The 14,145-nt window shown below is 36.1% G+C and overlaps 1 protein-coding gene across 1 annotated transcript; it reads right to left on the bottom strand.

The window, feature by feature from the left end:
- Positions 1-362: 362 nt before the first annotated feature.
- Positions 363-10,351, bottom strand: LOC132561384 (RAB7A-interacting MON1-CCZ1 complex subunit 1-like). The gene is made up of 7 exons (XM_060226108.1): positions 10,278-10,351; positions 6,328-6,452; positions 4,456-4,549; positions 3,857-3,909; positions 1,805-1,936; positions 1,428-1,548; positions 363-601 (listed from the first exon to the last, which is right to left on the bottom strand). The coding sequence occupies exons 1-7, from the start codon at positions 10,348-10,350 to the stop codon at positions 363-365; spliced, it is 837 nt and encodes a 278-aa protein (XP_060082091.1). The 5' UTR covers position 10,351.
- Positions 10,352-14,145: the final 3,794 nt, after the last annotated feature.

The following is a 14,145-nucleotide window of genomic DNA, read 5'->3' as shown; positions in this document are numbered from 1 at the left end:
GACAACATCCTGTGTTATATATCAATATAAAAAGGTTACCTCCTTTTTTTACATAAATAAACAGAGATTACCTCCTCTTTTACACTTTGCCCTCTGTTACTCGTAGAAACATGGGACCTCAACTGTTATTAGCATTTGTTTATCTGCAGCCATGGTTTTGGTATATTTGTTTATTTAATTTGTTCAATTCTTTGTCATATTTGAAATAAATCATGTGTATTATCTCAATTTTAAAATAAACAATTATTTCTTTTTACAACAATTATATGTAACATGTAATCAAAGTGATTTTCAGCTTCAAATGGATTGATGTCATTTGATGACCCCTCCCCATCTCAAACAAAAAAGAGAAACTGGTTATATTAGTGCTCAGAAAAGTATTTAATTATTTGTTTTGCTGTTTGAGAATTCCATCCATGAGCAGAAAGTACACCATCCACTGCCTCTATATAGGGCAATAAGAATTCCTTTCCAGTTTTCTTGGCATCAAAGTCTTTTTCAAACTCAATGCTCTGTGTTTTGTTGACTTGCTCTTGGTAGTACCAGTAACACATTTCACCGCCGTACATCATCCCAAGTAGATGTGTGTCATTGAGGATACCTGCAACAATTCAACATAGATCATTGTTTCTGGGGACTCAGCAACACAGCACATATCTTATCACTGTTACTAGGGACTCAGCAACACAGCACATATCTTATCACTGTTACTGGGGACTCAGCAACACAGCACATATCTTATCACTGTTACTGGGGACTCAGCAACACAGCACATATCTTATTACTGTTACTGGGGACTCAGCAACACAGCACATATCTTATCACCATTACTGGGGACTCAATCACACAGCACATATCTTATCACCTTTACTGGGGACTCAGCAACACAGCACATATCTTATCACTGTTACTGGGGACTCAGCAACACAGCACATATCTTATCACTGTTACTGGGGACTCAGCAACACAGCACATATCTTATCACTGTTACTGGGGACTCAGCAACACAGCACATATCTTATCACCGTTACTGGGGACTCAGCAACACAGCACATATCTTATCACCGTTACTGGGGACTCAGCAACACAGCACATATCTTATCACTGTTTCTGGGGACTCCATCACTCAACACAGATCCAATTATTGTTTCTGGTGACTCAAACACACTGCACAAAATTCTATCATTGTTTGTGCTTAATTCATATATAAATAAATGAATTGTTTGCTTCATAAAGTCTGTCTTGACCTTATCCTTGGAAAGAAAAATGTGGATTACAGAGGTCATATTGGGAAGGAAATGTGGTCTATATAGTTTATATAGGGAAATTTAAAAAGAAATATCAATTGAATGACAACATTTTCTTATGAGTTAGATAAGTAATGTCGTCAGTGGGGTCAGATATGTTACATTATACCTAGTACTTACCCATATCCACCAGCTGTAGTGTGGGGTCTTTCACTGGCATTTCCTCCTTGTCTCTGCCTGGAAGAGGGGATGGCGGTGAAGGGAGAATGCTCTTTAACTCAACAATGCCTTCATGTACAAACTGAAAATAACCCGTTCATAGTAAAAAATGACAAATGATTCCCTTCATATTGGTGAATGTGTCAGTAGGTCTAACATTACAGTGCTAGTGTCAACAACATTACAAAGCTACATTACCCTAACCCAAGAAAGATAACTCTCATCAGTTACCCGGTAAACCTTTTTCAACAAGCCAAACTGACAAATCTGAATTATTAATGCTACATTTTATGTGTAATTTGCCAAAACCAAACACCATCTCTGTCTATATATCTCACCTGTATAAAAGTGGCACCTATCCTGTCAGCCCTTTGAGGATCCTCTTTAATTGTTTTACAGTACATATACAGTAGTGCTCCCCTCCTCCACACAAGGCACTGATTCATCTCAGAACCCAGCACATCTGCTACCTAAAGTGACACAACAGACATTTGAAAGAACAAGCAAATATCTGTAAGATAAGTATCATAAGGTTGTAAAAGTTGTAAAATAAGACATTACAATCTTAATAGAATAATCACCATAATATCATTAGGTGCTCAATGTTATCATACTATGGGTAAATATGAATCTGTAGAGTGGCTCTGAAGATATGGCATTGACTCAGAATGGGAGGTGACTTAATGTGACAAGACAGACATGGGGAAAAGGCATAAAAAGAATTCAACACAAATCCACAAAATTTTAATATAACATTAGCTATTCTAGATTGATACATGTCTACCTGATACACAGTAACCAAGTCTATCTGATACACAGTAACCAAGTCTACCTGATACACAGTGACCAAGTCTATCTGATACACAGTAACCAAGTCTATCTGATACACAGTAACCAAGTCTACCTGATACACAGTGACCAAGTCTATCTGATACACAGTAACCAAGTCTATCTGATACACAGTAACCAAGTCTATCTGATACACAGTAACCAAGTCTACCTGATACACAGTAACCAAGTCTACCTGATACACAGTAACCAGGTCTACCTGATACACAGTAACCAAGTCTACCTGATACACAGTAACCAAGTCTACCTGATACACAGTAACAAAGTCTATCTGATACACAGTAACCAAGTCTACCTGATACACAGTAACAAAGTCTATCTGATACACAGTAACAAAGTCTATCTGATACACAGTAACCAAGTCTACCTGATACACAGTAACCAAGTCTACCTGATACACAGTAACCAAGTCTACCTGATACACAGTAACCAAGTCTACCTGATACACAGTAACAAAGTCTATCTGATACACAGTAACCAAGTCTACCTGATACACAGTAACAAAGTCTATCTGATACACAGTAACAAAGTCTATCTGATACACAGTAACCAAGTCTACCTGATACACAGTAACCAAGTCTATCTGATACACAGTAACCAAGTCTACCTGATACACAGTAACCAAGTCTATCTGATACACAGTAACCAAGTCTATCTGATACACAGTAACCAAGTCTATCTGATACACAGTAACCAAGTCTATCTGATACACAGTAACCAAGTCTACCTGATACACAGTAACCAGGTCTACCTGATACACAGTAACCAAGTCTACCTGATACACAGTAACCAAGTCTACCTGATACACAGTAACAAAGTCTATCTGATACACAGTAACCAAGTCTACCTGATACACAGTAACCAAGTCTATCTGATACACAGTAACCAAGTCTACCTGATACACAGTAACCAGGTCTACCTGATACACAGTAACCAAGTCTACCTGATACACAGTAACCAAGTCTACCTGATACACAGTGACCAAGTCTACCTGATACACAGTAACCAAGTCTATCTGATACACAGTAACCAAGTCTACCTGATACACAGTAACCAAGTCTATCTGATACACAGGAACCAAGTCTATCTGACACAGCAAAAGTAACACAGCTTACCTGATATATTACAAGTAATCAACTGATAAACAACAGGTAATCAAGTCTAACTGATATAGCACAGGTAATCAAGTCTAACTGATATAGCTCATGTAATCAAGTCTAACTGATAAACCACAGGTAATCAATGGGGGATGGAGGCACAACGTCCCACAATCGAGGATATACAGTAAAATCTTTCAGGAACTGCCGCGGGCACAAAAAGTATACGGAGCCCTCACTAAAAAAAGTGTAGAATGTAGGTCGAGAGTGAAGACAACACAAACAGCTCCTTCCCAATTTACAATTCGTGCATCAAGTTGTTGACATGTTTTGGATCCAAGTGACCCGTCACCAGAACAACAATTACGGTTATCATGTCATCAATATGGGTTTACCCAGAGATATTCTACAAAAATTCAGTTAATACACTCTACAATTACCAACCTCTTTTTCTGGTATACACTTTTTGGAAAGCTCCATTACTTGATCAAAATGACCTGGAATTGAAAGTTAAAGTTAAACCATGCATATTAATACTTATCATTTATTGTATTTTATGTTCCTTGAAATGTTACTTGATTTTTTTTTTTTAGTGAAGCAAATTATTTCTGCTGAGAAATTGTTACATACCTTATTACAAAACTACAAATAAGGATGTCATCTTTAATCCTACTGGATGGAAAAATATTTTGTGACCATTAGAAGTGTATGTTTCAAGCAGGATATACTATTTAGTATGAATAACATACTTCAAAGGAATATATGGGCAATGTCATCAACAAACTTATAGATATGTAAGACTTTTTAAGTACATAAATGACCATTTGTTCGTTTGTTTGTCAGATGAATTTATTGGTTGTGGCCACATGCTACTTTACAGAACTTTCAATTTCCTGAGAAACATGAACTGCCATGTATTGGGATCCAACCCTATACTTCAGATCTCCAACCAAGCTATTGCTGTTCATCAGAATCAATGAAGAATATTTTGTCAGAAACAACATTATACATCATAAATAAATGATTGAAGCATTTGAACTTACAGAAGATCTTATGTATTCTTTCTTTCGCATTAATTTCTGGAAATTCTTCATTGACAAGCTGACATTCTTCATGATATGTGTAATCGAGCACTGCCTAAAACATTAATAGGTAACAATGTTTCCTTTTAATAATGATGATGTATATATAAACTGTATGAACTTTTCAATATCAAAAATGTCATGTTACTAATTACAAAATGTTGAAATTTATTAGTACCCTACCGGTGAAACCGGACTGGACTATAGTGTTTGTCTCTGTCTGTCTGTCGTTTGGTTTCCAGATGATAACTTGAGAAAAAAGATGGATGGATTTTAATTAAACTTTACTTATGTTAGCTTACAAGGTAATACAGAGTGGGGTTGAGTTTGGGGTGGAAAGGTCAACAAAAAAGGTTAATGTTGCTAAAAATTGATATTTTTCGTCAAATTATGGTTTCCAGATGATAACTTCAGAAAGGATTAATGGATTAGGTTGAAAATTCACACAATGTTAGCTTATGAGATAACACAGAGTGGAATTAAGTTTGGGGTCGAAAGGTCAACTATGAAGGTCAATGTTGCTAAAAATTGATATTTTTTATCAAATTTTGGTGTCCAAATGGTAACTTCAGATAGGATAAAAGAATTTGCTTGGAACTTCACAAAATGTTAGATTATGAGGTAGTACAGTGTGGAAAAATGATTGGGGCAAAAGGTCAACTACGAAAGGCACTGCTACTAAAAATAGACTTTTATCATCATATTTTGGTTTTCAGATGATAACTTGTGATAGGGTTGAAACTTGACATATCTAACACTATTAGAAAATATATAAGGTGGGATTGAGTTAGGGGTCAAAAGGTCAACTGTGAAGGCTGTAAAGGTTTCTTACTAAAATAGACATTTATCACCATTTTTAGGGCACCGCATCAAAGATACAGGAAGCAAAGTTTGTCAGAATAACACCATTAGTCAACTGACCAATATTCAAGGTCACTGCGTCAAAAGGGCAAGGTCAAATTTTACATCTTTTCATGTGTACACTGACCATGTAACTGGATGGATTAGATTTACCCTTAAATATCAGACACAAAGCCAGGTCCTTTCTGACATCTCATTGTTTTGGTCTGTTTTCCAGATAATCACTTAATTGAATTAAGGATAACAAACTTGAATAAAACTTCATACAGTATTAAGCAATGGGAAGTGAATATATAGGTTTTTTCCACATTATTTTCTGGTTTTTTGCTTCTTTCCTGTCAAAACCCTAGTTTTTGAAGAGGAGACTTAAAGTCATTTTCATTTGTTAAAATGAGACATCTGTTCATTACTATCAAGGTCTATGTTGTTTAGAACATTCAATTAACAGTAGGGGACAAGATTTACAGGCAACACTAACTGTACACTTGTTTTACAAGTATCTTGACCAAACTTTCAGCAAAACTGATGGAGAGTCATCAATGGCTCATGTAAGGCCATTCACAAATAACTAAGATTTATATCTTAAATATTCCAGACAATTGGTTCAGGGTATCATTTATAGCCAAATCATTCTTTTCTATAAGGGTTACTTTCCTTTGTTTTATTCCATCTGATGGTATAATGACAGGTTTGACAACCAAGGGCAGCCAATAGTAGTTAGTAAAATTACATCAAATTCTTACAATATTTCACCTACCTGCATAAAATATGAGAGTAAAGCCGTAATACAGAATTTCCTGAAATATAACAGCTGCATTGTGCTTGACACTACCTGGCATGGTTATCACCATTGGTAAAACTGCATTTAAACATCAACCTGCTATTACTTTTTTGTGAAAATCAAGTGATTACATTAAAACAATGTATGACAGGAGCGTCTACTTTATATATTTGTATCTACATTTTTCTCACCTGTGTATACTCTTGGATGAGTTTAGTGAGAGTCTGTGGAGTATAGACATTCGGGTCTGGATATCCAGCCAAACACACTTCACATCTTCGCTTGCTCTTGGTCAACAACAAGGGGTCAAGGTCACCTTTGGTAGGTAATAATAAAAACTATGAGCTTTAATATCAAAGCAACAAGCAGTGATGGAAATTATAGTCAATATAAAAGACATAGCCTTACAGGGAAGCAGAATTTTGGGGGTGTTGCAACCAAAATATATGTTATTGTTGCCTACAAGGCTACATTATGTACTCTGCCTATAACACCATATGAAAATGATACCGTAAAATAATTAATTTCATAGCATTAAAAACAAAACACGAAAAAAAGGCATTATTTGACTTTATGTGTATGTAAATAACAAGAGGTCTCTTTGCCTGCCATTATATGCTCTATAAACACTTCCTTTCTATTACTTCCTCCATCCTTTGTCAAATACAAGAAGTTTTCAATCACTCCCAGAATCAGAAAGGGACAATAAGGGACCAACAAACACCTGCAAATAAAACCTGAGAAAGATCCATTCAATATTTCTCACGTTAAATGTGATAATAAACTTTCATTCTCAATTTCAACATGGCCACCTTTCAGCCATTTCTTACCAGTACTAAAATCAAATGGGTACAACTCGGGACCAATGAGTAACCTATATTTGTAATTTAAGAGAAAGATCCAATCAGTACTGCTCCAGAAATAACAATAACAAACTTTCATTGTCAAGGGATAACCACCATTTTTTAGACTTTATTTGTCCTTTAATTTAGAACTTCAATTTTTCTTATTCTTTTCCATTCTTTCCTCTGTTCTTACTTTTAGTTATATGAAATTTGAAAATTTCTCTAGAATCTAGAAATAGGGATTATTATCTTAAATTGTCAATTCTAAGACAGTTGCCAATCAGCTATTGTTTTTCTGACCAGTCTCCAAATCAAAAGGGCAATACTAGGATTAAGAAGAACACAACCAGTGGATTTAAGTGTGACATTTTATCTATTCACTTTCCTTTAACTGTATAATACTAAGAATTTTTAAAGCTTAATACAGCAAAATGTTTTGGGCACACTATTAAGAAATTCTTCATTTTCAAAATCAAAGTTGAGCACCTGTCCTATTTTTTTAATCAGTCAAAAACGGACCCCTCAAGGGAGCCAAGGTAATTCACCCTTGTTTAATCTTTTCCCTTTTTTTCTCTTTTCTTCTCTCTTTTTGCTCTTAATGATAAGAAATTTGAATAATCTTTACTGCCAAATCCAAGATGATTGTCTGGAAGCCATTCTGCCCAAAAATCAGACAAGCACAACTAGGCCAAAGGGAACCTACACATGAGATTTGAGAAAGATCTATGCATTAGCTATCAAGAAATAGCAACAACAAAACTTTCAAAATGAAAATCCAAGATGGCCACATGTCAGTCTTTTTTTCTTTTTCTGAGCAGTCCCTTAGTCACATGGGCACAACTAGGGATCAACGGGAACCTACACATGAAGTCTGAGAGAGATCCATCATGTACTTCTCAAAAAATAGATACCAACCAACCCCAATCTGTCAAAGTCAAAATCCAAGATGGCCATCTCTTAGCCATTTCTGTCCCAAAATCAAACAGGCACAATAAGGGACCATGGGGAACCTACATATTAAATCTAAGAGAAATCCATCTGGTATTTCTCAAGAAATAGTTATAACATACTTTCAAAGTCAAAATCCAAAATGGCCATTTCTTGGCCATTTCTTTTTCTGATCAGTTGTAAAATCAAATTGGCACAACTAGGGACCATCCATTGTTTCTCAAGGAATAGCGATAAGTTTTACTAACTTTCACAATCAAAATATAAATATGTCCGTCGTTTTGTTTTTCTGATAAGTCCCCAAATCCTTACACTTTTTGCTATTTCATTTACTTACTTACTTTTTTATCAATTTCAATTTTTCTTATAGAAGGAGTAATGACCATTGGCATAGAACAATGATATGGCCAGCAAAGTTATCATTTATTTAAAGAACAATATCGATATAGTACTTAAAAAAATTAAATAAGATATCTTGTTTGTTTACAATAAGATATCCTGTGCGTTTAAAATAAGACATCTTGTTTGTTTAAAATAAGACATTTTTTCATGAGTCATCTTATTCAAAGTTTATGGGATATATGATTTACTAAATTAAATATATATTTATCAAAACAAAAAAGTTTAAAAATTAATGTTCCTGTTGTTATGCCATAGACTTAGATATACGTATGTCTAAGTTTGTGGTGTAGTCTTATCAATAGTATCTGATTTAAGGATAATTGTAAACCTTACTTCTTCAGATCATGTAACTTTTACTATGCTTTGTTCAATCATAAAAATGCATTTTTGTTACTGTTCTCGATTGAAATGATACAAAGCAGGAGCTGTCAGATATGCCTATAATTATTATTCAAGGATTCAGAATCTTTTACAAAATTGGTACCTGATTGGAAATTATGCCAGATCATGATCATCTTATCAAAACTGGGATTGACATGAACGAATGCCATTTCATGTGCCTTGTAAAGTATTGTCCCCTCCTTGTGTAATTAGACATGCATGCTACCTATTATACACCTTCTGTATTAGCTCAAACAATTAGCTAGGACCAAATACAAACTGATTTGGACTGTTTATTATTTTGTCACATGCAATGGGTTTTTAGGTTACTTTTTGTCTGGTGTCATCCGTCGTAAACAATTTACAGGCCCAGGGTCATGGCATTGTGCTGGTAGCATTCTGGGATATGGGGCTACCAAGTTTGTTCAAATAAATGACCTTGTCCTATTTTTAAAGTCACAGGAGTCAAATGTTTTGAAATATTTAAACCACTTTTTCTCAGTAACCAAAAAGTCCAGGGACTTGATATTAGCTCAGTGGCATGCTGGAATGAAGGGTCACCAAGTTTGTTCAAATGAATGACCTTCATCCAAGGTCATAGGTGTAAAAATACATGAAAATCATTTAAACAATTTCTTCTCTATAATCTTGAGGACCTAAGGTGTGTATTTTGTTGATGATATGGTGTGACGTGATATTGGTTGAAGTTGTCACAGTGGAAACCCTCTAATTACAAATTAATAAACTTAAAGTTAGTGTCAACATGAACTTTTGATGGTCATTCTTTGGCGTGTTGTGCTCACTAGCAAAACTGCATTTTAATTCCATTCAATGGTATACTTCTGATGTCCATAGAGAATGTACAAGCAGTACTATTTCAGGTTTACCTTAGACACAGGCACCAGTAATGCAAACAACACAAGCCAAAATCCAGCCCACTATACAGCATTGGTGTTGTTAATATTCCAGGTACACGTGCATGTGCCTTAGGTAACACATATGGGATGGACCTGATCAGCAGACATGTCTCAGCTTTCAAAAGAGCTCTGTTTGGTGCCCGCAGACCATAAAGATCGGCAAGCTTATCAATACTGTTAAACATTTTTTATTGGACTGCATTGACCTTCTGTCTACTTGAGAAATTTCTTATTGCTTCAAGTCTCAAGGCCGTTTTTTTTAAACTGTTGAGATTCATAAAATTCTAGGTTATCTAAAAGATGTTGGTCTATATTATAGAATATGACTTACCATTTTAATCTTTTGTGATAATGTAACCATTTAAGATTTTTAGCATTTGACTTTTACCATTTAGTTTGTTTGATGTTATTTCCTTTTTGGATCGCTATGGGTTTCATCGGTTGATGTTCCAAATGGCGTTTAATGTGTTGAAAGGCCGTTAACAGTAATAATAATAATGATAATAATACCGCTCACAGACAACAATTCATAAAAATAATGGTGATTATGCAAGTTTTTCTTTGAATGGTTCTGTATCGGGTAATTGTAAAATAGTACTAACGGTAAAACATAGTCTGAGAACGTAAGTCTGCTGTTTGATTGTTTACCTATAGATTTCAGTTCGTGCACGCATGTATCCTGTAATACACGTAAGTGTTCTCTTATAATTGTTCCTGCCATGTCAGAGGGTGGATTCGTCTGTTTGTTGTTGATTTTAAAGCCTATTACCTCCCTTTACACGGAAGCTTTCTATCGGAACATCTCGGACGATGTCCTAGATGTAAGGTACAAGAATTTATCGCGACGAGGTGTTCCGGCTTGAAAGTTTTTTCTCAAGGGAAACAACTGGTAATGACTGCTCCTATGTATCGATGTCGGGATTCCTTGCTGCAAAATTATAATTCACTATAAACTAATAATACCACTGAACAGTACTGTACATGATTTAGTTTGTCACATGCTAACACAAACAAACTATTATTCATTGGTATCGAACACAATCTATTTCCCATCCAATTAAACTTTTTGCAAAATCTATGCTAAAGCTAAATACTGCGTTGGAGATACAAGTGCCTGTGGTTGGATGGACTTTCATTGGGTTAAATCCTTTCGGTAATAGCTTGAGCCTTGCCTGCAAATATCATAACATTCCTGTATATAAAAGGCTCGCTTGATAACGAAGGACATCTCGCCTATTCATTATGCAATCTCTCAAAAAAACGATATTCTGGTAGCCATGCTTCGTATTATGAATGAATTATAATGATAACGATACGGACCTCCCCCGTTTTTAGTGGATCCATACACTTCACAAGAACACACATAAATGCCGTCTAAACCTGACAGAACGCCTTCGTTCTCTTGTCATGAGAGACAGGTGAACGGCGGTACAAATACATGTCTGTGAGCTATACTGATGCGTATGTCGTGAAAAATTCATCCAAGTCAGAGAAGAGATAAATAGAGGACGAAATCACTCAAATTATCGAGAGCATCTTCGTCGAGTTTGTTGTTGAGATCTTCCAACAGACTTTTGGAATACCTATGGGAGTAAACTATGCCCCGCTGTTGGCTGGCTTGTTTTTGTTTGCATACGAGGCTGAATTTATGGAAGAAGTTATCAAAACATGTCGCAAAGTCCTTCAATTTCACTTTGAGATTCATCAATGATGTCTTTAAATAACAAGAGATTAATTGACTACGTCTGTCGTATATACCCACCAGAACTGGAAATCAACGACACGACAAACTGTTCTTCATCAGCACCCATTTTCGATGTTTTCCAACAACGAAACAAACATGGACAGCGCTCCCCTAAACTGTATGATAAGCGTGAAGATTTCAGTTTCCTTATTGTAAATTTCCATTTCTGGATCGCAACAATTCTTGCATTCCCAACCGATTGTGTTTACTTGTCGCAGTTGCTTCGATATTCGAGAACCTGTTCACATTATCCCGATTTTGAGAAAGAAGTCGTCAACTACGGACAAACTCAAAACAAGTGGTTTCAAAAGATGCAAGTTGATCTAAATCACGGGAGAGTTTTACGGTCGTCAAAGAAATATTCTGTTCATGCTCGTTAGTTTGGCTGTTGGTTCCGTTGCTGTATATCATGTTCTCATTTGCGAACATGGCATTATGTTGTTGGATTGACAATGATTTACATGGCGGATGTCGTCGATGAACCGATCATGTACACATAATTGGATTCCCTTCCCCAAGCTAAAATGTCGTTAATAACACAATGTGTCTCTGTTTCAAGGATACTTCTGGTCCCAATCTGCTTCGTGGACTAGCAGCGATTTATAGGATTAGTTGGACAGAAGGACGAAGGTCGTTGCGGCATGCAATATGCTCGGTTGGCCCTTCGGGTCATTTGAGCTAAAATACTATGAAACTGTATACTCTCACTAATTCATAAAAAAGAAAGAAAAATAACTTCTTACTGAAAGATAAGCACCGATCTGATTATGATTCATGTTATTACCTCACTTAGCCCAGAGGTTAGGTAAACTTATGCATGGCACAGCTTCGTCGTCCGTCCAACGTCTCTTTGTCAATTCATTCCTAAAATTCACTGCCAGGTTTTGACCAAGAGGGGCATTTTTTGTGTGTAAATTGTGTGTGTGTCTCCCTTGGGAAATAGAACGCTTCTTTAAAACCCTTCACCTGTAAGAAGGACTCAATTCTACAAATTTTGAGAATTTTACCAGCAATCTCTTCCACGGACTTACTTTCTCTGACAAAACATTGCTAGTTACTATAGTAACTGGGGAATTCTGAATGACAACAAAATCATAAACATGTTACGCAGAGATGTTACACGGCACTTTTGTAATAGAACGCATGTTCCTGTCGAGCCCTCCGGCAGTAATGGAATCCCTGACTCTGGACTGACACGGCGTACCAACTGAGTTGAAAAAAACACGTTGTATCTGTTGAGTGACAGGTCTACCTCATTACAACTTCTGATAGATTAAGATAAAAGGATTGAACAACTAGATAATAATCCCTCGATCGACTGTAGATACAGTCCCACACGAAAGTTTGTAGGTAAAATGTCGACACGTAGTACCAGAGAGTAACTTATCAATGTACGATCAGCTTCATCTTCAGCAGGAAACAAAGAATAGCGCTAAAACACCACCATTCGATTGGAGCGGTGTATCCTCAGGAGTCCCCCAGGGATCGGTACTCGGACCAACAATGTTCATCATATACATAGTCTGAAGCTTATATTTTTGCAACTAAAACTAAATTATTTAGATGACATGGAAGTACTGATGTAAATATACCCTAGATGAGCTATGTTACCTGACAGCTTGGAGTGATAAATGGCTACTGAAATGTTATCCCCTAAAATGTAAGTCGATGCTTATTGGCAGGAATAACGATGAAAGAAAATATTACCTGAAAAGCGAAGAATTACAAGAAGTAGACAAGAAAAATGACTTGGGAGTAATTTAGACCAGTCTCTATCTTTCGATGAACATACAAGTACACAAGTTAAAAAAAAAACAAATTATTTGTTTGCATCAATAAGGTGAACCTTTCATTTTCTCAGTGAATACAACTTTCCGTTACTGTACAAGACACTAGATTAAAAATGCTTGGATTACCACAACTTAGTGAGGATATGATCAAAGCATTTAAATAACGAGCAATATATGCGATAACGAGGCAGCGGATTTTCATAAACGTATACTTAAATAGTTCTACAAATGGTTGATTTAGCATTTCCAAGCCATTAACAGTAGGGCTGAGAAACAGTATGTACATATCGAAAAATACCAAGAATTTCAATGTTTCTCTCTGCCCATATTGGATATTGGAATCCTGGCAAAATCTGAAAGATGGATATTCATAATGAAATGGAGATTCAGAATAATTTTCATGGTAAATGCAAGAAAACACCAAACCAAAAGGTAAGGTAATAGTGACTCCAAAGCTGTCGTGTTACATGTGGTATAATACTTCTCCCTTCACAAATATTCTGCCAAACGTCTGAACAATTACATTATATTAAAAAGCGATATTATCACTGTGTGATCATCCATTTGTCGTTTTCTTGAGTGGTTGAGTGGCGCAGTGGTATCGCACTCGCCTTTCACCCAGACGTCCGGGTTTCGATTCCCGTAACGGACGAGAAAAGGTATGGGGTCACCTGCCCGACCGCGTGGGTTTCCCCCGAGTACTCCGGTTGCCTCCCTCAGTAAGATTCTTTACGCACTTCTATCCGAGCCAACAAGAGCTATTAATATAAGCTTATAGCTTGTCTCGCTGGCAATTGTAAATAAATAAAATTCATATTATCTTATTTTTCCCTAATTTCTTGGTGGCTTTTGTAGCTGTCCATCACTAATGCAGGGAGTAAATGAATAACATTTCACTTAACCTTGCTTACGAACTTTTAACACTATGTACATGTACAAGCGATGACCCTCTTCTTTTTTCACTGTGATGATTGATCTGAAA

The sequence above is a fragment of the Ylistrum balloti genome, unplaced genomic scaffold (assembly GCF_031769215.1).
Source record: "Ylistrum balloti isolate Yb309-2 unplaced genomic scaffold, AGI_CSIRO_Ybal_v1 Utg371196, whole genome shotgun sequence".
NCBI lineage: Eukaryota > Metazoa > Mollusca > Bivalvia > Pectinida > Pectinidae > Ylistrum > Ylistrum balloti.
The sequence above is the reverse complement of the archived record's forward strand: the minus strand, read 5'-3'. Positions and strand labels throughout refer to the sequence as shown.

Bases quoted from the DNA above. Each gene is read 5' to 3' on its own strand.
- LOC132561384 (XM_060226108.1), bottom strand. From the start codon at position 10,350: ATGGCAGGAACAATTATAAGAGAACACTTACGTGTATTACAGGATACA. The intron at 4,550-6,327 runs GTGAGAAAAATG...TTAATGTTTTAG, and splicing joins TCATCCAAGAGTATACACAG to GCAGTGCTCGATTACACATA. The intron at 1,937-3,856 runs GTTGGTAATTGT...GTGTCACTTTAG, and splicing joins AGTGTATACCAGAAAAAGAG to GTAGCAGATGTGCTGGGTTC.